At 33.2% G+C, this 25,737-nt stretch overlaps 2 protein-coding genes across 4 annotated transcripts in view; one reads left to right on the forward strand and one right to left on the reverse strand.

The window, feature by feature from the left end:
- LOC111508758 (uncharacterized) overlaps positions 1 to 25,737 on the forward strand; it is a 54,767-nt gene that overhangs the window by 17,026 nt on the left and 12,004 nt on the right. For 2 of the 3 annotated variants that reach the window (XM_074183377.1, XM_074183379.1), the window contains exons 5-13: positions 1,304 to 1,382; positions 2,083 to 2,143; positions 5,919 to 6,021; positions 6,079 to 6,450; positions 11,701 to 11,748; positions 17,776 to 17,852; positions 23,133 to 23,168; positions 23,358 to 23,474; positions 23,548 to 23,841. In XM_074183377.1, the coding sequence (XP_074039478.1) occupies positions 1,304 to 1,382; positions 2,083 to 2,143; positions 5,919 to 6,021; positions 6,079 to 6,450; positions 11,701 to 11,748; positions 17,776 to 17,852; positions 23,133 to 23,168; positions 23,358 to 23,474; positions 23,548 to 23,841 (1,187 nt within the window). The remainder of the gene's footprint in view (positions 1 to 1,303; positions 1,383 to 2,082; positions 2,144 to 5,918; positions 6,022 to 6,078; positions 6,451 to 11,700; positions 11,749 to 17,775; positions 17,853 to 23,132; positions 23,169 to 23,357; positions 23,475 to 23,547; positions 23,842 to 25,737) is intronic. The other variant, XM_074183382.1, reaches the window with a different exon arrangement.
- Positions 18,847 to 21,573, reverse strand: LOC111516011 (uncharacterized). Its single transcript, XM_023172200.2, has 3 exons — positions 21,292 to 21,573; positions 21,133 to 21,231; positions 18,847 to 19,585 (listed from the first exon to the last, which is right to left on the reverse strand). Exons 1-3 carry the CDS (start codon positions 21,326 to 21,328, stop codon positions 19,329 to 19,331), a joined length of 393 nt encoding a protein of 130 aa, XP_023027968.1. The 5' UTR covers positions 21,329 to 21,573; the 3' UTR covers positions 18,847 to 19,328.

Here is a 25,737-nt window from a genome sequence, read left to right on the forward strand (position 1 = left end):
ACTATTTCAACAACGTTCATCAGTACACGTGGCAACATATGCAGAGAAAGACTCGGCAGCTCTATCAGATATTACTGGAAAGGTATACTAGCAAATTATAACATGGGCAAGTAAAAATCACCTGAAACTCAATATAACTAAAACTGTGCTGATGAAATTTACTATGGTTACAAATGAGTCTGATATTTTCAGTATATATGAGAATGACGATTTTCATGTAGAATCCTCTAAAGAAACTAAATTATTAGGCATCACAGTTGATTACAGACTCACCTGGACACCACATATCAACTCACTTTGTGAAAAACTACGTAAAAATTGTTAAGATTCTTGTCTAACTACTGTAATGCTGAAATCTTGTTGAGTCTATGCCACTATTCATTGTCATTTGCGATGCGGGATTTTGAATTGGGGGACGGGATCGTCCGTGGAAAGGATTTTCATATTACAAAAGTCGGCAGTTCGAATAATTGCTAAACTTGGATGGAGAGAGTCATGTAGGAGCTCTTTCAAAAACCTGAAACTTCTTACGGTTGTTGGGATATATGTTTATGAATTATGTATTTTTGTTTATAATAACAAATCAAGTTTTTTATCGAACAAGCAAACTCATGATTATCCAACTCGCTTTGGAAATTTGCTAGTACCTCGATCACATCGAACAGCTCTCTACCAGAAAAGCCATCTTTATCTCGGACCGAAAATTTTCAACAAATTAGACATAAATATAAAGGCAGCCCCTAATATAAATATTTTAAATCAAGATTGAAAACTTTTTTAATTGAAAAAAATTGCTACTCCTTGGAGGAATTTTATCGATGATTTTAACCCTCTCCATGTTTTTTGGGTTTCTTGTTCATTTCGCAAATCATTTCTAAATACCTATGGTTTTTTTCTTTTTTTAATCTGACGTTTTCCTTGCTATTGTATATTGTTTTTTCATCTTTTTTCCATTGTACCTTTCAACAAGTGAAATATTTGATAATAAAGAAATAAATAAATAAATTGTTTTTCACAGTTCTGTAATCAAAATTGAAGAAAATAAAATAGTTCTCAGTAAAATTGTGCAACGTTTGACATATTCTGCAACATATTTGTGGAAACTACTGCTACTTTGATGTCAATTAAAGGGTAGTTTTTTTTTGACGACCGTTGAAAAAGTGTCAAATGCTAGGATGACATGTTTGATAGTCCTATTCACCAAATATTTTGGAGTAAATGTTTAGTTTATTTCTCTTAGTGTTTTCAAAAATTTTTCAGTACAGAATGACACCCTTCTGAATTTCTCAATTCCTATTTATAGGTACAAAGTTTCGAATCCGAAGTCAGAAGAAGGCATATCAATTTGGAGAGGTTGCAGTTACAAAATGTTGTTGAAGACGGTAAGCCATTCTGATGTCTTTTTTTAATCTTCTTTATGTATAATTTGACTTTCGAATATGATGATACTGTTCAGCCATTGTGCTGCTACTGAAAAAAAATTTTATTTATGGAATACCGCGGTGTTATCTGATTATATCTATTGAATATTATTGGTATAAATATTTGAATACTATAAATTGATTGATGTAGCCGTTACTACATGGTAGATCATCGTGAAAAATAACAAATGAAACTTTTTATTTTTTTATCACTTTTATTTGTAACTAACTTTACTGTAGTTTTGTCCTATAAGAACATTTTCAAACTAATGCAAATAGTTTTAAAATTGATCTAATTTTCAACAAAAAAGAAATGAAACGAATATGATATTGTAAATTATCAAAACAAATAGTTAATAAATGCTATTTTAAATTTTTCTGTGTTGGAAAATTGTCTGTGTGTGTGCGTGCGTCTGAGCTTGCTTGTGATGTAACGATGTTAGTCTCAAAGTATATTCAATCATCTCATTTTTTTAGTTTCAGTTTTGATTTATCTTTTCTTTTGTTGCTATGATTAATTAACCTGGTTCCCCATGTAATCTCAGGTAAAATTTTTCAAAAAAATACTAATTTTTCCATTTTCAATATACACCATAGCTGTATTATGAAAATATTGAACTTGAGTGAAATGTAGAAAATGAATAATTGATTGAATTTACAGAGGATAATGGTTTGCACACTCCAGATGACAGTGAAGATGAAATAAATGATCCAGATAATCGGTAAGTAGTTGAAATCAGAATTACATATATTTATTCATCAAAATATTGACATTTGACATTCGTAAATAAACGACTAATACAGGGAAAAAAGGTTTTGGCTTTCTACTCCTGCATCTCCATGCAAAAAATTTGAGAAACTTCGAAAGAAATGAAGAGAGCAATTAATTTCAAAATAGATTCTTTACAAAAATGTGTCGATCATGCATAGAAGTTACTTTCATATACGAACTGAAAGAAAAAGCCCTCTCAAAACAACTATTTTCACATTGGATTACACAAAAAGAATAAAACTTTCGAAATAACTACTTTTATATAAACTTTGAATTATATAAAAAATACTTTTTCCTATTCAGTTTGTACTCTAAACAACCGTTATAAAATTGACTCAGGAATGCTATACAATATATAGTAAAACCAATAATGATTGAGAGTAAAGCGCGTTGTCATATCTAAATTTTACGTTACCAGTTTATAGCAGAATCAAAATATAGTAAGCAGTAGAGTTGTAGGTTGTGGCAAATTATAGATAATACACAATACTAGTACGATTAAAAGGTATTATTTATGACAAAAATCAGTAATGAGCTTGTAATGAGTAATACTTATACATTTCCTGATTACTGATCAGTTAAAATTCATTATTTTCTGTATATTGTTAGATATTTATTACAACTAGTGGCAACGCTGTACGCAACGATATTTCTGTCTTTGTCACTTTACCGTAACTTCCATCTCATCGTTGCAGTCCTCACTAATGTACTGGCAGCCATGAGCGTATCATTGGTTTGTGAATTATACAGCGTGAATTGTACGTTTTACAGTTAAGTTAGTCAGCAATCGACGTGTTGTGATAACAATTGGTGAAAATAATAGTGCTAATAAGTGTTTAAGCGTTACATAATTATATTTCTACACCGTCCTCAAACTACTCAAATAATGGGAGACATGGTCGGGCCTTCCACGTCGAAAAAGGTAAAACGGTCGGAGTCTCGGTCAGTAAGAGAAAAACAAATTGTACTGCGAGTATTTCACTGTCTTGAAAGAGATCATCAGCCACCAAAAGATGACTTTGTGCATATGTGCTGTAATTGTACGTGTGTACCTCCGAATAACCAACCGGGCATTTCTACTTCATTAAGTTCCACAATTACAAAAGATAAATTAGTTGATATGTGCTCTGATTATACCGGTGTACCAAAATCATCGATTTACAAAATACTAAGAGAAGCAGAAATTCATGGGGACGTACAAACGCCAAAAACTAGTAGCGGACGAAAAAAAATCACAGTTGATGAAGAAGCCAAAACCAGTATACGCAGAACTATTCACAGTTTCTTTTTCAGAAATGAGCTGCCCACACTACAAACAGTTCTGGAGGCACTTAGCGATCATGAATTGGTCCCAAAAATGGGTAGAGAAACTTTTAGGAAACTTGTACACGAAATGAAATTTACGTACGGAAAAGTTGACAGGAAAAGCATTCTCATTGAACGTCAAGAAATAATAGCATGGAGAAGAAACTATCTAAGAAAAATTGACGAATTTCGGAAGCTCAAAAAAAATTGTACTTCATGGACGAGACATGGGTTAACCAAGGACATACGGTCAAAAAAGTATGGCAGGATGGTAATATAACAGGTGCACGACAAGCCTTTATTGAAGGTTTGTCAGTTGGGTTAAAACAGCCATCTGGAAAAGGTAGTCGTCTGATAGTTTTGCATATAGGAAGCGACAGTGGATTTTTACCAAATGGTGAATTAATATTTAAATCTAAGAAAATAGGCGACTATCATGAAGAGATGAATGCGGAGGTGTTTGAAAAATGGTTTGAAGGCATCATTCAACTTGTGGAACCTGGGTCTGTCATCGTCATGGACAATGCCCCATACCATAGTCGACATTTAGAACCATTACCGAAACAATCATGGAAAAAGGCAGCAATTCAAGAATGGTTAATTAATAAGAACATCCAATATAACAAAGATAGTTCAAAGGCAGAACTACTTCAGCTAACAAAATTACACACAGACAAATATAAAAATTCGCAGTGGATGAAATGGCGTTAAGTCGTGGAATTACAGTTTTAAGGTTACCACCATACCACTGCGAATTAAACCCAATAGAATTAATCTGGGCGCAAGTAAAAGGATATGTGGCACGAGAAAACAGAACATTTAAATTAGTGGACGTGCAACATCACCTACAAGAAGCTATTCGAACTGTTTCTGCAGAAGACTGGAAGAAATGCATGCAGCATGTTTTAAAAGAGGAGCAAAAAATGTGGGACGTAGACAACCGTATTGAACACAATATTGAACCAATCATAATTATTCACTTTGATGATAGCGGTAGCAACAGTGACGAATCTGAGGTTGAAGATTAGATGAAAATTTGTACATTTACATTTATATTATATTCTATCATGAAAAATTTGTAATTTGTATTTTCTAGTACCCCTGACGATGAGTTTAAGTTACTCGAAAGCTTGAGAGTAGTTATAAAGAGTTCACTTATCAATTGCTGCAACCCAATAGTGAAAAAAAGTTTTTTATATATATATATATATATATATATATATATATATATATATATATATATATTTATTAATATTGTTAATTTATTTGGTACCTACTATAATTACCACGATTATTACTCCGTTTTCATAAGGCCCACCTAATGACTACAACGATTAGGTGAATTACGATATTGCAAAGTTTTAATGAAATAAATAAAAAATGTGTATGAATATTTTAACTAATTGTACTAAGAATTTTTCTTTCATTCTTAACCCTCTCAAAAATTAATAAGCACGCCCCCGATTTGCTGTCAACTGGGCTTACTTCTACTCTCAATCATTATTGGTTTTAGTATAGTATGTGAAACACTAATCCGCAATGGCAAACATCTATGTTTCGGAATAAGACACTTGCATAATTGCCTAATGTTGTGAATGGAGTTTTACAAAAATACAACACGTGTTTCATCATACAACGGCGAATGGATTTTCATCAAGTATCGGCCAATTCCATCATATATATAATTAGACAAGTGTTTTATTTCGAAACATTAATATGTGCCATTGAGATTGACAGAGTTCCCTTATATTGTGTAGCATTCTTGTGAATGATATCTGATTCTCAATTCCATAATGGATGTCTGGAGTACAAACTGAATAGGACTTTTTTTTGTATAATTCAGTGTTCATATAGAAGTATTTGTTTTGAAAGAATTTTTTGTATTCCAAACGAATGTTTGGAATACAAACTGAGTAGAGAAAAGTATTTTCTGTATAATTCAGTGTTCATGTAAAAGTATTTGTTTAGAAAGAATTTTTCTTTCGTATAATTCAATGTTTATATGAAAGTAGCTGTTTCAGGAGGACTTTCTTTCAGTTTGTGTCTAAAAGTTACTTCTTTGCATGATCTACACATCCTTGTGAAGAGTGTATTTCAAATGTATTGCTCTCTTCCTTCTTTTGGAAGATTCCCACATTTTTTTTTGTATACAGATGAAGAAGTAGAAAGCCAAAACCTTTCTTGAAAAAAATTAATTATAAAATTACTAATTGAACTAGAGCCATTGTCTGTTGGATATTTCTATAAAATTTTTAATTAGAAAGCTACCTGACCATTACTGTTTTTGACAGGCTGTTACATTATTTTATGTAGTATGTATAATAAATCATTAATATTATTAAGAAATATATCTTCATCAAATACTTCTAATAAAAAAATTGAAGAAGAAATTGACTTTACAATTTTTTATATGTATCCAGTTCTAGATTGGTTACAATACAAGAGGAAGAAGAAGAAGCCTATAACTCTACTTTACGATCTCTGAACACAAGTCAGACTAATATATCAGACAGAGTTCGAGAGGTAAGTAATACACTTTTATGTAGCTAATTCCGCAATGGTGACTATTTCATTTTCCAGATAAGAATATTTCTCGATCCTTTGCCTAAGGATTACATCAACCAGTGGGAAAATATGGAGCATTATGTGACTCGAACTTCCTCGGTCACAGGTGAACCTAGCACTTCGGAGCTAGATCCAAATAATACACTTCTGAATGAAACATTGGCTAGTCCTGAGAGTACAATGAAGTTTATGAGCTCTACAGGAGAATCACAAAATTTGAGTTCCAAAAGCTCACCTACCAAAAGAAAATCCACCTATTTCGGAGAACCTAGTTGTAGCCAGTTAGAAGAATCTGAGGTTGAAAAAGTTCAGGTAGAGCGTGGCAGTCATAAAAATTTGAACAGTACCCCTCAGAAATTTGAATACGATTCGACTACTACTATGTCGGTAAGTGAAATTAATGTTTGTTTGAAAGTGATTGACAATGTTTCATGATGAATTTCATTAGTTCAGACTTCCACTGTCTAATATTATATAAAATGATTTGAAATCCCTGAAAGAACCAATACAAATGAAAAAATTAAAAAGAATAGTTGAAAATAACAATTATATAAAGCAAAAAAAACTTGAAATGAAATTACAGTGAAATAAAATACAAGTAAAAAAATAGGACAATCAAACAAAAAATGAAAAATTAAGAGATAAGTTTGTTGGGGGTTGTTGGGGGTTGGCACAATCATGTCGCTGGAATTGCAAAGGCTGCTTCTCAAGAGCTTGGAACACTGTTCCGAACCAGAAAACTGTACACACCTAAACAACTTTTGATGCTTTATAAAGCTCAGATCAGACCATCTTTGGAGTATTGTTGTCATGTATGGAGCTCCGCTCCTAAGCATACCCTGAAGCTGCTGAATTCCATCCAGAAAAGAGCCATCCGCCTGATTGGAGACGCGAACATCACTTGCAACCTTGATAGTCTGGAACATCGAAGAAAGGTTGGAGATTTGTCTCTCTTCTATAGATATTTTCACGGGAAGTGTTCAAGTGACTTGGCACATTTGATTCCACCAGGAGCGGTACATATCAGAAATACGCGACAGACGGTGACTGCTCATCGTTTCGAGAAGAACGTTACTCCAAATGGATTTAATCTCCAGCGATTCAAATCCAATGTGAATCGCTACTTTCGCACAGGCACCGCTCTTAGAGCGCCTTAAGGATTTTCCTGTAGTGTTTGTGTTTTGTTAAAAGTCTTCTGTTGTTGTAGTGGATCCACTTTTCATCATACGTGACGATCTGAGAGATCCGGCTATTAAATAACGAGACTGGTATAACTCCATTTTAAATTAAACTTGTTGTTGTGCGTTTTGAATGTTAGTGTTATAGGCACGGCAGCTCTGGTGTTAGGGAGCGAGTCATGGGTTCATTAAATGTGGGTGCTCTTCGACAGGGCGCCACTCTATTTACAGACAAAAACAGAGAAATAACAAAAATGATTGAAAGACCTGTTGAACTGTACGGTTATATAATGAGGTATCAACAATAAAAATGTATGTACAATACCACTACTTCCCTTAAGGGATATTTCAATGATTTACCTTCTATTGATTTGTACTTTTTATTTGAAAACTTCTTAAGTTATTTTACATCCCCCTTATATTGGCCAATACATGAGTTCACATGTTAATTTCTTTCAATATCATATTGCTGATGATTATATATTTAAAATTTAAATGTTGAGTGGTAAATATTATCTTCTCTTAATATAAATAATTCTTTGGATCCTGGAGTTATAATTAATGGATAGATCTAACCTTTTCTCCAGGGCTAATGTCCAGAATTATAAGTCCTGATGTTAAAGCTTGTTGCTTTATTGGGAATCCTTGAATCCTCTTTACTGGGCTGACAATGAACCAGCAGGAATACTGAGTAACTGGTCTCTAAATGTAACCATCTACATTGATAGTAAACCAAAATCCCATCTACATTGATAGCAAACCAAAATTCCATCTACACCTAATGGGCCTAACAAAATAGTAAATGGCGTACCCTCCTCACAAATCAGGGAAGAAATTTAGGTATCTTAAACCTTAAATTATCTCTAAAAAAGCCAACCGATCTGCAAGTGTAACTGTTAGAAAAGTGAAATATCAATCGCCAAAACTTACCTTCCAAAAAGGAAAGGCCTTTTATGTAGATATTATTCAGAAATCAAATCAGGAATTGCCACACAGCCTTCCTCGTGAAATCTCACCTCGGAAAAAAACCTTTTTCCTGTCTGACCAGACTTATTAATTTACTATTAAGAAAAAACAATTGAAATCGAAATATGCTTTTAGCGCATCTCGGAAATCGAATGAAGGTCATGGCCTGTCATAAGACAGTCAGGGCAGCCACCTGTTGAATTGTGTCTATCCTAACCAACTGATGGTAATTACGTTTGAAATGACTAATTGTGACATGCAATGAAGAATTTATATAAGGAAAATATCTCAATAATACCCTTCTTAGGAAATATATTATCCTCTAATTGTTTATCATAACAAAGCGTCATGAAATTAGATGTTAGTAACAACAAAGCGTACCTGGGTATAATGGTAACATTCTGTTGGACGGAATCTAACTTCGATTCATCTGACATCAAAAGGTAAATAAAGGCATCTAACCTTCAACAATGTTTATGAATGAAATGTAAAGTGGAATTCGAAGCTTAGGAATTATGCAAAGACAATTATAATGTTCCTGATGAATTATATACAAGACACATAATTGAGGATGTTTGTTATGCTAAAAACTTGACAGAAAACAGAAATGCACAACTCATCTCAATATATAATGTTATGAATGCTGCATAAGTTTTTTTTTTTATTTGAAGTTTCAAATTGTTACACACTTTCAGGTATCATTCAGAATGTTTACTTGTTATTTTGAAAAGTCATTTTTAACGTTATACTGGTTACGAAAAAGGGTTTTATCCCTCACCGCACACCTTTCCATACGTTTTTTCCATTGATCGAAGCAGTGCTGGAAGTCTTCTTTGGCGAGGGCCTTTTGGAGCTCTGCCGTTTTTTGCGTTACCGCTTCCATCGACTCAAATCGGGACCCTTCAAAGCAGATTTTATCTTTGGAAACAAGAGAAAGTCTCACGGTGCCAAATCTGGCGAGTACGGTGCTTGTTCTAGCACTGGAGTGCGTTTATCGGCCAAATACCGCTTCACAGATACCACGTTATGGGCAGGTGCGTTGTCCTGGTGCAAAATCCACGAGTTGTTCTTCCACAACTCGGGCCGTTTTTTACGAACTCGTTCTCGCAGTGTTGCCAAAACTGACAAATGGTAAGTCTGGTTGACAGTCTGATCTTCTGGAACCCATTCAGTCATCACGATACTGTTGATGTCGAAAAAAAACGATCAACATTGCCTTGAATTTTGATTTGGACATCCTTGCTTTTTTATTCTGGGCGATTCAGGCGTCTTCCAAGGCATCGATTGCCGCTTTGTTTCAACATTGTATTGAAAAATCTACGTTTCGTCGCAAAGAAATCTGAGCGGACCTGTTGACGCAAGAACTTTTGGTCATGAGTCAGGTTTTTTGGCACCACCTTCGCACAGACTTTTGTCATGTGTAATTCCTCGCGTAAAATTTTTCTAACCGTTTCTTTATCGGCGTTTACAGCCTCGGCAATCATCCGGATGCTCATTCGACGATCTGCATGCACAATTTGGTTGATTTTGGTCACTGTTTCCGGAGTTGAAACAGTGACAGGACGACCTGGGCGCTGGTCATCTTCAGTGCTCTCTCGGCTCTCACTGAAGCGTTTGCACCACTCATAAACACGCGCAAGAGATAGAGAATTGTCCTCATAGGCCTCTTGCAAAAATTTATAGTACTCAGTCGGAGTTTTTTTCAATTTAACGAAACATTTGAGATTGATACGTTGCTCCTGTTTTTCGTCACATAAGATTTTCGGCACGAGAAAAAAACACGTTCGTTTCAAACCGCTACTGCACAAATACTATAATAGTGACAAAAACTTGTTTTGGTACGTGAATAGAGAAGATTTCCAGATGCCCAACGCACTACTCGTTTTTCCCCACCCCTCTAGGGTTCCCTCCAGACACGCAGTCTCGTTATTTATTAGCCGGACCTCATAATCAAAAAAAGGATCATTTTGGTTGCGCAAAAGCAAAGAAGTCACACCTCGAAACGGGACAATTTCTGTCGATCGTTCAAATCGTGGGGCATACACTTTTCGAGCTTTTTGACATTTCCAATAGGTTTTAAACCATCAAACACTACATGGGAGCTGACGCTCAGTTCTTCCGTAATCCCATGCATCGTTTGTGATGAGTCAGTCTCCACCAGGGTCGTCAAATCCTTGTCCTGGATTATGTAAGTCGACCACTTCGGTATTCATCTTCGAGGATCAGTTTTCCAGAAGTTTCGCAAACCAATGTGGAACAGTGCGTTTATTAACACTATCATTGTCAAATGCCTGGGTAACTTTTCGGGCTTTCTCGGCAGCTTTCTGGTTCAATTTGAAATTGTATAAAAAAATATGGGCGTTAATCGCCTAACGACAGGCAAATAGCCGAAGAGAGGTAAAAAATTAAAGTTTTGAAAAAACATATCAGCATCAATGTATGCAGTACAAAATTCTCTATCGATCAGTTTAAACTATGACACAGAATAAATATTTATTGAGATAGAGTCAGAAATGCTTTATTGTCATAAAAGTTTAGGTTTTGTTGACAAAGCAGGCTTAAGAACTGAAACAATCTGAAACATTGATATCATGGTCAAGAATTTAAAACAAGATAAAATAATATGGCTCAAGCACACTTCAAAAAGTTTATGGTAAAAGTCTGTGATAAAACATTTTATGTGTTGACAAAACAGGCATAAGTTGGAATTATAAGTTGCGAAGTCATCCGAAAGAAATCCCTCAATAGTATAATAAGCTTTATCTAGCAGAAGTTTTTTTATTCTTTTTCGAAACTGTTTGTAGCACTTTCTGATTGAAAGGGGGAGATGGTTGAAATATTTATTGCTATTATACAGAATTTAATTTTTAATTTGTGCTGTGGACAGGATACGAAACTCGCGGCCATTATTATAATGTGCAAAAAAAATTCGCCATTTTGAAATACTCTAGCGCGTCGGATTAAGATATATATCGTTCATCTTTATGTTCTAGAAGTGATGTCTCATAATCTGACGATTATCTAGAGGGATTCGCCTAATCTGACAAAAAAAATATATTTTTTTTTTAAATCATTGAACTAAATTAATTGAAAGCTCAGGAAATAGCATGCAAATAAATAAGTGTATGTTTTTTAAGTAGAATACTTGTATTTCTAAGAAAATAATTTTTTTTAAATGCTCAAAAAAATTTAATTTTTTATAATCAATTGATTAATTAATCATCATCTTCATCACGAACGAGTCTCTGTGATCAACTGTGAAGGCGTCATGGCAACAGAATTCAGAGTGGGGACGGAGTGAGAGAGTAATAGATAGAGAAAAAGTGAATAGAGAATAGAGGAATAGAAACTCGCCTTCGGCTCGTTTCGTATCCCGGTTAATGCTCGTGTCTTAATAACCATCATTACATGATCGTTGCATAATATACTATTCTTTTTGTTTTTTTAACACTTTCTAGCAAAAAGAAGGTATTAACATCTCGACTTTTTTCAGGAAGACTCATCAATCATTTTACCAGTCAGATTGAGAGGAATCAACACGGTAAGTGAATTTCATTCAGAGCTGGGGGTACAAAAAGTACTTGAAATACAATATTCAGTACTTTGGGTACTTTGAGTATTGGGCTGTTTCAAAAGTTTTGTTCGTTTTTATGAGTCTACTTCAATCTGTAATATCTCCAATTTTTCGAAAAAGAATGATAACTTATGATACCTCATTCAAAGGGTAAAATCTGGTTCTATTCAAAACAGAAAGAATCCAATGTAGCGCCCATAAGATAAAATCAAGTTGATGATGGTGACTGGAAGACGAAACGTCGGATAGCAAATCAAAAAACACCATTATGTAGTAGGGAAAAGTGGCAATGTGAAAGTGCAATTTATTTTCGAATCCTTTGAAAAATAAATCCAGAAAAAAATAAAAACCATTTTCCGAAATTTCTGTTTTTTCCAGATATCTCCGGATATACTCGGAGTTTCAGGACTTTCGCAACGTCATATTGTTTGTTTGAAGGTGATTGACAATGTTTCGTGATGAATTTCACTAGTTCGGACTTCCATTGTCTACTATATAAAATGATTTGAAATCCCTGAAACAAGTAAAAAAGAATAATTAAAAAAGAAAAGTTGAAAATAACAATTATATTAAGCAACAATAAATCTGAAATGAAATGATAGTGAAATAACCTACAAGTAAAAATATAATAATTGAATAAATAAAAATTAAAGGAATGAAAAAAGAAAATAATAAAAAAAAATAAAAAAGTGTAGAGATTCCAAGTCACGTTAGTTCACGACGTTTCGATTGTTGGTATCTACAATCGTCTTCGGGTGATGACTGGACTGATTCTTCCGAGAGATGACTATTTTATAGGTCGTTGAAATACTTTCACTTTCTGACCGTTTTGGCGGTCATCTCTCACGGAATCAGTGAAGTGGAAAATGGAAAGTAGAGAAAGTGAAAGTATTTCAACGACATATAAAATAGTCATCTCTCGGAGGAATCAGTCCAGTCATCACCCGAAGACGATTGTAGATACCAACAATCGAAACGTCGTGAACTAACGTGACTTGGAATTTCTATACTTTTTTATTTTTTTCTTTTTGCATTCCTTTAATTTTTATTTATTCAATTATTATATTTTTACTTGTAGGTTATTTCACTATCATTTCATTTCAGGTTTATTGTTGCTTAATATAATTGTTATTTTCAACTTTTCTTTTTTAATTATTCTTTTTTACTTGTTTCAGGGATTTCAAATCATTTTATATAGTAGACAATGGAAGTCCGAACTAGGGAAAGTCATATTGTTATTCAGGTAAATGCACAACTTTGCCCCAATTCAACCATCTTCGTATCTCTCATAGTTTCCGAGATCCCAATGGTGAGGATCGAATTTGAAACACCCTGTAGATAATAAAATTCTCTATTGATCAGTACCACGACATAGTAAATAAATATTTATTGATATATGGAGTTACAAAAACACATGACATCAAAACAGACAAAACTTTCGAAACAACCTAATACTATACTCAATCAAATATTTTCATGAAGTAGGTACTTGAATTACTTCTAGTAATTCAATCTGTGAGATACTAGTACTGAGTCCTTTGAAATTTATACATTGGTTACTTAAAGTACTTCAAGTACATGAAAAACACATTGAATCTTAAGAACTCTAAATATGAAAGTAGGAAAATCCAGAAAATTCTTAATATTAACTAATACCATAATGAAAATCATACTATTTTTTAATCTCTTTTGATTTCAAGACCTTGTGGAGAATCATGATTTTGGTACATTTTAGTCCAGGAATTTCTTTAAAAGAATATTATATAATCGACCACGTTTACATCTTGAAGGAGGAGTTCTCACAACCAATGTAACTCGACCATCGTTAGTGTGAACACTATTTTCTTCAAACATTATTAAACCAGTTCAATAATGCTACTAAACCCCCTGGAAAGAGGATGAACTTTATAAAACCAGATGCACTCAGTCGTGTAAACACCTACTTTAGGTGGTGTAGACATAAATTGTCATGAGAAAATGTCATTTTAGAATGTTGGATAAAGATAAGACTTTACTGTCTGCTTGACTTGATAAGAAAAAGGACAGTGGTGACGTTTCAGTTTATTAAAATGTGAGTTTACAGATGATATAGAAATTTTTGGTTTCATTCAAGAAAAAGTAAAGTGATAATTTCTATAGGCAATGAATATATAACGTCACTGATACAAACTAAGATAATAATAATAATTCGTCTTTATTATTTCCATTATAAGGTAATTAACAGTTTTAATACAATGAAATTTTTTATTAAAGAAAAATAAAAGGCCAAGTTCAGTTTATTTTCATCGCAATAAAAATAACCTGTTCTTCCACTTAACCTCGGCACTCCCAGACAAAGAGTAATTTTGCTATCACAAAAGGTATTTTCTCAGTTTTCCATTCTATAGAAAAAAAATACTCTCTGAGTGGCATATGTCAAATTTACTGTTAGTCAAATGTTGGCAACAATGGTAATTACGAACGAGTTTTCGTGTATGTTAGAATTTCGATTGTTATAACAATGTATGTTATATACTGGTGTAAACGTTGTCATTAAATTTCAAAATCCAAACTAGATCTTGATTCTCATGGATTTTATGAATACATTGCTTATTTTAACAAAAGATGCTTAAATGATGACACTCTGTGGAGAAAGAGTTGGTACTTGAAACTTAGAACTTGAGAATAGAGTACTTTGAATAATGGTTACTCAATTTCAGTATTCGGTATTTTAAAAATATGAAGTACTCAGTAGTGGAATATCGTGACTCAAAATCTACTGACTGGAGGGGATATAGAAACGCCCTCCAATCGTACTTTGAGGACGGATTCAGTACTATTCACAGTTCGTTACGACCAATCAGCCTTACATCCTTCCTGCTGAAAGGACTTGAGAGGATACTGGACGGACATATCAGGAGGTAACATTATATGCATCCCCCTTAATAACCACCAGTATGCTTATCAAACCGGCAAATCGACAGATTCAGCATTAAACAACCTCGTTGAGAAAATATCCTAATCCCTTGACAACAAGGAGATTGCGGTTGCTGTATTTCTTGATATTGAAGGAGCATTTCACAATGCACTACCTAAATCTATAGGATTGTCTCTGGCTAGAAAGGGTATAGAATCGACCATAACTGGCTGGATCTATGCCATGGTAGTAAACAGAACTGCAACTACGACTCTTCAAGGCGAGGCTATCAGGTTCAGGGTCACCAGGGGCTGCCCTCAAGGTGGGGTACTATCAACACTTCTGTGGTCGCTCCTGGTGGATAGTCTGCTTGATGCTCTTGACAGAAGAAAAGTTGATCTGCAAGTTTATGCAGATGACCTTGTCATCCTGGCAAGGTGCACGTCGGGAACGGTAGCTTGTAATATCCTCCAAAGCGCGTTGGACGTTGTTCACAGTTGGTGCCTGAGGGAGCAGATGTCTGTCAACCCCAGCAAAACTGTGTTAATCCCCTTCACCAAGAGAAGGAAATTGGACGATCTAACGCCACTTTCCCTCAATGGTGTGGTGGTCATTCTATTTGGAACGGAGGTGAAATATCTTGGCATTGTCCTTGATAAAATACTCACCTGGAACGCTAACTTGGAAAAAGTTTTACACAAAGCCAGACTGTCTCTATGGACATGTCGAAGAATTTGTGGTAAAACTTGGGGTGTAGGTCCCAAACAAATCCATTGGATTTATGTGATGATTGTCAGACCAATGATCACTTATGGTGCAATTGCTTGGTGGCTGAAGGCTTTATAGAAAACGGCCCAAGCAAAGCTCTCTGGCTTACAGAGACAGGCTTGTCTGGCTATCTGTGGTGCCATCAGTACCACACCGTCAGCGGCGATCCTTCTAGATCTACCTCCTCTCCACATTTTTCTGGAAAGAGAGGCTAGATGGACTGCATACAGACTTGTGCACATTGCCAATTGCACAAATAAATTCAATGAAGAGTGTAACAGACTGTTGGTTGACATTGGAAGTCACAGCATTCTGGAAATGACCTCTGACTTTATGCCTCCAACTGTCAACCACGAACTGCCTTATAAAGTACTATTCCCGAGTAGAGAGGACTGGATCCTGCGCGAGAAGGAAATATTAAGAGCAGATAGTTGTTGGTTCACAGATGGATCGAAAACACCTTCCGGTTCTGGTGCAGGTGTTTTCAGTCGCAGATCCAGGACAGAGTTATCTACCTGCCTAGGAACTTATGCGACTGTATTTCAAGTGGAAATTTACGCTATTGAATTGTGTGCGGAGAGATTGGATGAATCCAACCTCACTCACAAGTCAATAAAAATATTCTCGGACAGTCAAACAGCGTTGGAAGCTATTGGCTTCTACCGAGCAACGTCTAAATTGGTAGCAAACTGCCAAAAAATACTCTTCTCGATAGGAAGACAAAACAGATTGTCTCTGGATTCCTGGCCATACTGGCCTGGAAGGCAATGAAGCTGCCGACTCTCTTGCAAAGGAGGATGCTGCAAGCGGTTTCATTGGACCAGAACCTGTCATTGGCATCGCTTTGGGCTTTGCCAAACAAACACTGAACACCTGGATGGCAAGAAGAGTTATGGACTTTTGGCAGAATCTTCCAGGATTGGCTCACTCCAAGGCGTTTATTCACCCTTCGAAGCTTGATTCCAAAGAGTTGTTGGACTACAGTAGGGATGAACTACGATGTCTAACAGGCCTTCTTACAGGTCACTGTCATTTGAATCATCACATGCAGAGACTTGGACTGTCGGAAGACAGTGTGTGTCGCCTCTGTCTGGAAAATGATGAAACTGCAGAGCATATACTTTGTGCCTGCTCCGCTGGGGACCGAATCAGGTTCTTTGAGTTCGGCAGATCCGTACTCTCACCATCTGACCTGAAAGACCACTCACCATATAAACGAATCGGCTTCGTTAAGAAGCTGGGTTTATTTGGCCGAGTGTGAATAGGTGTGAGCCACAATAAAACCTTATGAGTTGCGGTGGAGGGTCGAATAGACCCACTCACTTTAGACCTACCTACCTACCTACCTACCTACCTACCTACTCAGTACTGAATACTTGAGAGTGAATGTAAGTAAGAGTTCAGTACTATATACTTGTTTTTTGGAAAAATGAAGAGTATAGATAGTACTCTGTACTTGATTTCTAATAAGTTACTTATACAATTTCTGGAGTACCGAATTTTCGTTCGGTACTTAGAATCACTCTGATTTCTTTGGAAAAAAAATTCAAGTGACTGTTTTGATTTATAATGGACTACTTATTTTCTTGTGCTCAAAATTTCGAGTCTGTCATCATTTTCTGTGAGAATTTTAGTTTTCATTTGCTTGACAATATTTCTTTGTGATTGTCTAAAAAATTGGCAACAGAATTGAAATTTATGAGAAGAAAAAAAAATTATAAAATACTGAAAATATTCAAAGAGTACTACAAATACCAGGACTGAATTAAAGAATGGACTGAATTGTCTAATATGATTCCACTATGATTTGAGATCTATGAAAGAATAAGTAAAATTAGAATGAATAGTTTAAATATCAATTATATCAAGCAATAAAACCTGAAATGAAAATACAATATAATGAATAAAATAAACAAGATACAAAATGAAAATGACTACAGAGTGAAAGGAAATGAAAGAATACAAAAAAAATTAAAATAAGCAAAAATTAAAAATAAATTGAAAAACAATTCAAACCAAGTTCCTTCACGACGTTTCGATTGTGGATACTAAATAACGTGTGTGTCTATACTAACCCAATGTATGTGAATTAGACATGATGTATTTGTATCTGTGTTCGGGTTTGATGAGGGAAGGTAAATTTGGTGAATTATCAGTGTAGTATCATCAAAGATGACTACAATTACAGTTTCAACCATCTCCAGATGATGCTAACTATGTAAGCAAAACGTGCGTCAAGAGACAGTGTTTTAATTCTTGTGAGGGAATAGTTTTTTCTTTCGATTCATAGAGGTTCCAAACATTCTTTTAATTAATTATTGGGTTTTCAGTTTTCCACTAGTATATCTGGAATACAAGACTCTTCTAAGGTGAATCTGGATAACTCCAAAATGGATACCATGCAAACGTAAGTACTCAATTGTAATAATATTTTTTATTGTGATTAGCCATTTGAGTAAGTGATTTCCAAATTACATTTGGCTTCACAACATAATCTTTATGAGCTAATATTTTTACTTACCTCCAGTAGTTTAGAAGGAATGAGAATAGAGGAATTTGTGCTTAAATGTATCTCGTATGTGACTTAATGAAATGATTTCCATTTTGTTGTCCAGAATGAAATTGATTTTGAAAAAGGTAACAAGAGGTATTTCCAAAGATTCAGGCTGAAATCATTCTCAAGGTACTCCCATGGGAAAAATATACAAGGTTAAGATCTGGTGATATGGCTGACCATGGATTTGTAAAGTGTCCATATCCAACTATACAGTAATTTGCTAAATGCTCGGTGAAATTTAATGTAAACTGGATTTTTTCCACACCAGATTACTGAGTTTTAGTCATCTTCTAATTTTAATTTAAGTGAAATATGAGTCGAAAGACAGTATTTTTATTCTAGTGTGGGAACATAATGGAAAGTATGTAAATTGGGGTTCTGGGAACTTGTGGATTGATCATCCTTCATTCCCCGAATTGAAAAGGTTGCACCAGATACATTTTCTGTTGATCTCTCTATATAAAGTGCCCTACTGAGTCTGTTGACGATTTGAATTGCAAGTAATTTAACATGGTTTCTATGATTTGAGTTAGAAGGAGATGACAACATTTTGATTTTCTCTCAATTCAGTTTAAGCTTATTAGTTGTGAACCAAATTTAATCTGCTTCTATGGTTGATCTGGAACTTTGTCAGATTAAAGTAGTATCCTCAGTGGAAAGTATACTTTCTGTAGCTATAATATGGTCTTAGAGATGATTATTATATAGCTGAAACAGGAAAGGGTAACGCAGAACCTTGGGGAATTCTTCAAGTGTCCCAGACAAATGAAAATCGGGTACCTAATTCTAGTCTCTAAAGAGTATGATCAAATTAAGTCCATTGCATATCTTTAAGTTTTGAGACTGTTAAAGCTGCAACCCGACAGCTTCTAATAGTAAGCAGCATTTAATGTTCCTTCGTTCATAGCAATAGTCAAAGAAGATTGCTTCAAGAACTTTGCCGGCTAAGAGTTTGATCTTAAGTTTCACTGGAGTTGCTTCCTTTTTTTTGCCACGGCATACCGACCCTTTTCGACTCGACGCCCTTCAAACCCGCAAAAATAATGACACTTATTCCATTATCGATATTTTATAAATAAATTTTCAAGTGTTTCTTGTATATTGTTAATTTTCCTTAGTATTAACATTGTATTTTTTCTCGGGAAATAAATTGTTGTTCTATATGAAGAAGCTCATAATTCGTATTTGTCTGAACACAATAAACGTTCAAAACTCAAATTGAAAGAAAGAGTTATTTTTCTGCTGAAGGTTGATTTCTACTACAAATATATATTCATATAAGCATTAGTTAATATAAAAATCAATATTATTATGTTCCATGCATGTTCAATCTTCCTTTGGTTTGGATCCGAGTTTTGATATAGAGGACCATATATTCTGTATACCTTCTCTGAAATTGGGGTTATTGCCCAATGCCTTGAAACCATTTATAAAGGCATTCATAACAGTATCTGACGGCATTAGTACACCATGAGTAACAGCAAAAAATATTTGTGGGCTATTTCTCATACTGCCATTATTATCTCCAATTGCGTTAGCGAAAGGTTTGAAAGCGTCAGTGATTCCATCGATAGGATTTGTACCTGAAAATTTGTTGTTTTGAGAGAAAAAGAAATGAAAATAATTCAAGCAACTGAACGAAGCGTGGGGAAATCCAGGTAAACAATTGTTTCCAAACCTTACTATAGTATTAAATATACTATATCGTCTTTTGTATTCACTTCAATAAACCAACTGTACACAGTAATACACCCACTTTCATTAGAACAGTATTTCATAACGGACATGTTCAAATTTACTTATTTTATGGAAAAGAAAGGTTTTGGCTTTCTACTTCTCCATCTTTATACAAAAAAATATGGGAATACAAACTAAAAAGAGTTTTTTATATAATTCAGTGTTCGTATAAAAGTATTTATTTCAAAAGCTTTTTTTTTCATGTAATTCAATGTTCACAAGAAAGTAGCTATTTCGCTAGGGTTTTTTTCCAGTTTGTGTCTTACAGTTAGTTCCTTGCATGATCTACACTTTTTTGTATAGAGTTAATTAAAAGTATTTGTTTTCAAAGTATTTTTCTTTTGTTTAACTGATTCAATGTTTATAAAAAGTAGCTGTTTCGAGAGGGTTTTTTATTCTAGTTTATGTCTAAAAGTTACATCTTTGCATAATCTATACATCTTTGTATAGAGTTTATTGAGTTTATAGTTTATAGAGTTTATTGGAGAATAGCTGTTTGATGTTTGTTTCTTTGCATGATCTACACATCTTTGTATAGAGCTAACCAAAAGTATTTGTTTCGAAAGTATTTTTCTTTTATGTAACTCAATGTTTATATGAAAGTAGCTGTTTCGAGAGGATTTTTTATTCCAGTTCGTGTCTGAAAGTTACTTTGCATGATCAACACAGCTTTGTATAGAATAGATTTTTTGAGATGATTTTGAAAACATAGAATTGACAACAAAATTTTCTGGGAAAGAAAGTTTTTGGCTTTCTACTACTCCATCTTGATGGAGGGATGAGGGAATCTTCCAAAGAAAGGAAGGAAGCAATCAATTTGAAAATAAGTACCTATATACATGGATGTGTAGATCGTGCAAAGAAGTAACTTTCAGACACAAACTGAAAGAAAGTCCTCCGGAAACAGCTACTTTCATATAAACATTGAATTACACGAAAGAAAAAAATTCTTTCAAAACAAATACTTCTATATGTACACTGAATTATACAGAAGATACTTTTCTCTACTCAGTTTGTATTTCATTTCTGAAAGTGGTGTTTTCTTGAAAAAAATAGTAAGAGGCGTTTTTTACGAATCTCATTATATACAATAAAGGTGATATCATATCATATCGAAGCAGTAATAGTTTTTGAAATATTCAAAATTTTATACAACAATAACAATATACAACATATGTATATTATTTGAATGATACATTTTTGAAAAACGATTTCTACTAAACAAAAATTGAAAAGATCTTTCTGCAGACAATTTCATAATGAACAAAAATGGTGAAAACAGTTTCAAAGATGAAAAAATTATTTAGAACTTTGGAATGGATTTGTTCTCCACGATAAAATAAAGATATAGTACTAAATTTAGTAAGCTACAGTTTGACTATTGTATTCATACCTCTTTGTTCTTCATTTTCCTTATTCTTGAAAAGGTTGAATATATTCGGGCTCGGAAAGATTGGTTCTTCTGCCCTTGGAAAGCAGTGGATTAGAGCAGCTACAGAATATTTCGATACATACATCATTATGTGAAAATAGTTAGATAATTTGAACTTACCAGTTGAACTTAATATAACGTAATGAAAAAACCGCATAATGATGATCCTTTGAGTTTTATGAAATGCAAAACAATTGAAACCTACTTATATTGGAGTATTGGTATGCATAATACATATAAGTCCACATTTTAATCAGAACCACGGAGATAAGCCTGATTAATACTTTGAGGTTATTTACATTAACAAGGCCCAAATGTAATCAACAGCATGAATTAACATATTAAATTTGTTGCATTTATTGGTTCTGAACATATTCAATACACGAACGTTTCTGCTAGTTTATATTGATTGCAAATGGTGGAGCAGTTGATATGCTAGTGTACACCATAAATTTTGATGTATAATAAAAAATCAGAAAATCATTTATTTTTAGATTGTCTGAAATCAACTACAGTTAATGCTATTATGACTATTAGCAAAGTCATTTTGGCATTATATTCATCAACTTGTTTTGAAGTCTGATATAACAATTCAATGTAGAATATTTATTGGTAGTATGAAGCGCCTTTTGTGACTTGCATGTTAGAGACATTCCACCATAAATTGGTTTTAGAGTGAATTCTATTGGAAACACAACCTCCATTTCAATTTTTGTATTTTTCAGATTGTGGAAGGTGAAATTACCCAAATAAGCTATTTTCCTGCACAAAATATCACTTTCGTTCAATATTAAATGAATAACTTTAAATTTCTTGAAACAGTTTCAACTTTTGGTGTTCCACAGGGTTCGGTTTTGGCCTCAATTTCTCATTTGCAGATGATCTTGCACTGTTTAATTCAGAAAAAAAAAAGAGAATTCATTGAAAATAATATAAATAACGACATAAAAAAGATTGAGAAATGGTTGAAAGTCCTCAATTCAATAATTAACTTAAAAACAGACAGTTTTCATGATCTTCAAGCAAAAAAAAATGAACAAAATAAAACTTAATCTCGAAATTAAGAACAAATTAATCAACAAAGTTGAAAAATATAAATGTTTGGCCTAAAAGTCATAAATATTAAAGAATTGATTGTTTCACTGGTCATTCATTACAATTTGGTCATTCTGCAATAAAAGGCAAAAAAATTAATTTTATCATTTGATGACTGAAGCTATAAAGGTAATATTTAATAAACCTTGATGTACTCCATCTTTGGAATTATACAAAATGACTAATAATATGACTTAGAATCATTTTATACTCTCTGAAAAAGTTACATTCATATATAAATTGCCTAATAATCTCCTGAGAAGTAATATTCAATTATTGAAAAATTGTAAATTGCATGATCATAATACAGAAATTAGTACAAAAAGTATTTATTTCCAAGAAACTACGATGGTTTACACAGGGAATTATTCATACAAGAAATTCATATATAAATATACAACTTGATGTAAAACATACTACCAAAGGAAAAATAATCCGATTTCAAATTATTTAGAAGTTTTTATTAAATTGCCTAGAAAAAAAATTAAAACAGTTCATATATTTTCCATAAACATCAAAGGAAATTTTTTAGTTCAACAATGATCATCAAATTATAATTGTTTGAATGTTTATATTTTCTTATCATAAAAAGTAGTTTTTTATTAATTTTTAATTGAACATTTTTACTAACTTCTTTATACCAACATAAATTCTGTCTGGAAGCTTTGCATCAAATAAATGAATGAATAAAAAAAATATAGGTCATTATTTTTAAATATCAATATATGTATAATATATGTATAATGTAAATGTGTACTATATATGAGTTTCCTGTTTTTACAAATGAAATTAAAAAAATCCACCGCTGATAATTTTATGATGTTGTAGTAGTTCAAATGACACCATAAATCTGAAATATTTTTCAGCCTGGGTTTGGAACCGAAAAACTCCCGCCTTACTACGTGAGTATTCAAATTCTAGACAAGTGATTTTCATATTGACCAAAGACTAAATAAATCACATCGATATTTGATTTTCCTAATTTAATTTATAACAATCTGAATTCTGTTGCAATCCTAAATTGAAAATCAATATTGTCAAATGAACACGGTATATTTGAAAGGCAATAATTGTGTGATATAATTTTTCAGATCAACTCCGGTGCCAAATTGTCGTTCGAGTTCTAGAAATAAGAAATCTAATGTTTCCTTGAATAGTACAAAAGCAAGTCCGGCTGATTCGAAAGTAACAAAGAGAAGAGGTGGCAGGTGAGTACCGACAAGGCTCTTAGTTAAATTAAAACAAAAATAGAAAATATTCAAAGACAAAATTATTTTACAGTGATGACAAAAACATGGCCCATATTGTTGTTAAAAGACTGAGTTTAGAAAAAAGATTATCGGGGAGCCCAATAAAGAAAATAGGAGACCTTTTGAATGCCACTCCCATAATCAGATCCTCTGATATTAGGAGGGGTAGGCCGAGAAAAAAAACTCAAGAAAATACACAGAATACTGATAACAATGACAGTAGCTCCAGTTCAGATGAAGAAAACATCCCCAAGTCCAGCCAGACGAAAAAGCTATTAAATAAAAGAAATGTCAAAGGCAAGACGAAAGGAAAAGAAAACAGAGTGTAAGTTTATGTACCTTCATTTTTTTGAGTCGTTTGTTTCAAAAATGATCTAGAAAATTTTATTCCCAAACTATTAATGTTAAAATGTAGCTTCAGCAGAAGTTTTATAGATTTTATAGATCTACCTGCTTAGTAAACGAAAAATATACCCAAGTAAAGTGTAACACATGTTACAGTGAAAATACAGTATAAAAATACTTTTCTAGTGTTGGGCTATCTTCTTATCGAAATCATTGAGATATGCCAATAGTTGGATGAGTTTTGAAGAAATCAAAACAATTTACAAAAGAACTAATGACAGTACTGTAATTGAAAATTTTTGTTTCTACTGATGCTAGTTATTATGAATGAGACACTACAAAAATATCATGTGTAATATACCACTGAATTGTTATTTTATCGCTTTATCAATGGAATGGAAGAGACAGGTCTGTACTTGAAAAAACAGTTGATGGTAGCCATGTTGATACGAGTTGTTTAATAGAAGATTTATTGTTACATCGTTATAGTATATTTCAAATACAATAACATTTTCTGAATTGAAGGGGTTATATTTTTAAGGAGTGATTAATTTTTGGGGAAAAAAGTTTTTGGCTTTCTACTACTCCATCTTGATACAAAAAAAAATATGTGAACGCTTTCCTTTTACCCCCACGGGGTAAAATGGGAGCGTTGGAAATCCTTTCTTAGTGCGCATCTAAGATCTAAGAATACCTATATACCAAATTTAGGCTTCCTAGGACTTATCACTAAGGAAAAACAGATATGATTCAGTGTTAAGTGAGTGACATTCCCATTTATAAGTATAGATTTTTTTTAACAAAATTCACCTATACAACACGAAGATTCCTCCCCAAAAATGTGACGATTCCTAGAGGATTCTGTATATCAGATCGTATATAAAAATAATACAATTTTCCAACCTCAAAAAAATTGTGAGGAGGACATGTCAAAGAAAACGAATTTTAAAAAGTTATTAATAAAGCTGTCCAAATAACTCCGAGTGTCGGAGATGAATGAATTAGGGAATATGATAATTATTTTCCTTTAATTCAAAATGTGAAATATGCCTTGACCGGCTTTTTTATGAATGTTTCTCTGGTAATTTCCGAAATTGAATTCCTTACAAAAATTGAAAAAGATTTACGGGAGGCCGTTCTCCGAGGAATCAAAGCAAAATTGATAATTAACATTTTCCTCGTCCCAAACATTTCAAGATTTTCTTTAAGGAATCAAATCAAATCAAAGCATGCTTTATTATCTGAAGAATAGAATTCTTATTGACAAAGCTCCTAAATATAATAGTACATAAATCCTAACTGCTTAAAATGAGCAGGAAGTCATGATAATTAAATGAAATTAAAATTATGCAAACCAATATGGATTGTCGGATGTTAAAAGTGGATGTACTTAATGTATATATACAGTCATGTTTCTATAAAATATTTTCACAATACAGTAGAATAGAAATAAAAACAGTTTTCCCTAATTTATTCTAATAATATAATATAATATAATAATAATATATACACACACACACACACACACATATATATATATATATATATATATATATATATATATACACACACACACACACACACACACACATATATACACATACATACATATAAACACACATAGACCCATGTACACACATATAATAATTTTATAAAATGTTTGATTTCTTAATACAGTTAATATGTACATACATATATAGTCATACATACACACCTACCTTTAAAACTATTTAGTGAGAGACATAGATACGACATATTTTGTACTGCTGTCACAGCTATTCAAAATTTTGTTCAAAAAATTCCCTCAAATCATAAAACGGTCTTGTTATTAAAACTTTTTTTACAGCCCTTCTGAATTTCGGAGTGCTATGAATAT

This window comes from Leptinotarsa decemlineata, unplaced genomic scaffold (genome assembly GCF_025532065.1).
Source record: "Leptinotarsa decemlineata unplaced genomic scaffold, Ldec_3_MD MMD2_P_RNA_scaffold_2, whole genome shotgun sequence".
In the NCBI taxonomy this organism is placed as follows: Eukaryota; Metazoa; Arthropoda; class Insecta; order Coleoptera; family Chrysomelidae; genus Leptinotarsa; species Leptinotarsa decemlineata.

Bases quoted from the DNA above. Each gene is read 5' to 3' on its own strand.
- LOC111516011 (XM_023172200.2), bottom strand. From the start codon at position 21,328: ATGCGGTTTTTTCATTACGTTATATTAAGTTCAACTG. The intron at 21,232-21,291 runs GTAAGTTCAAAT...AATATTCTGTAG, and splicing joins CGTTATATTAAGTTCAACTG to CTGCTCTAATCCACTGCTTT. The intron at 19,586-21,132 runs GTATGAATACAA...ACAAATTTTCAG, and splicing joins GGAAAATGAAGAACAAAGAG to GTACAAATCCTATCGATGGA.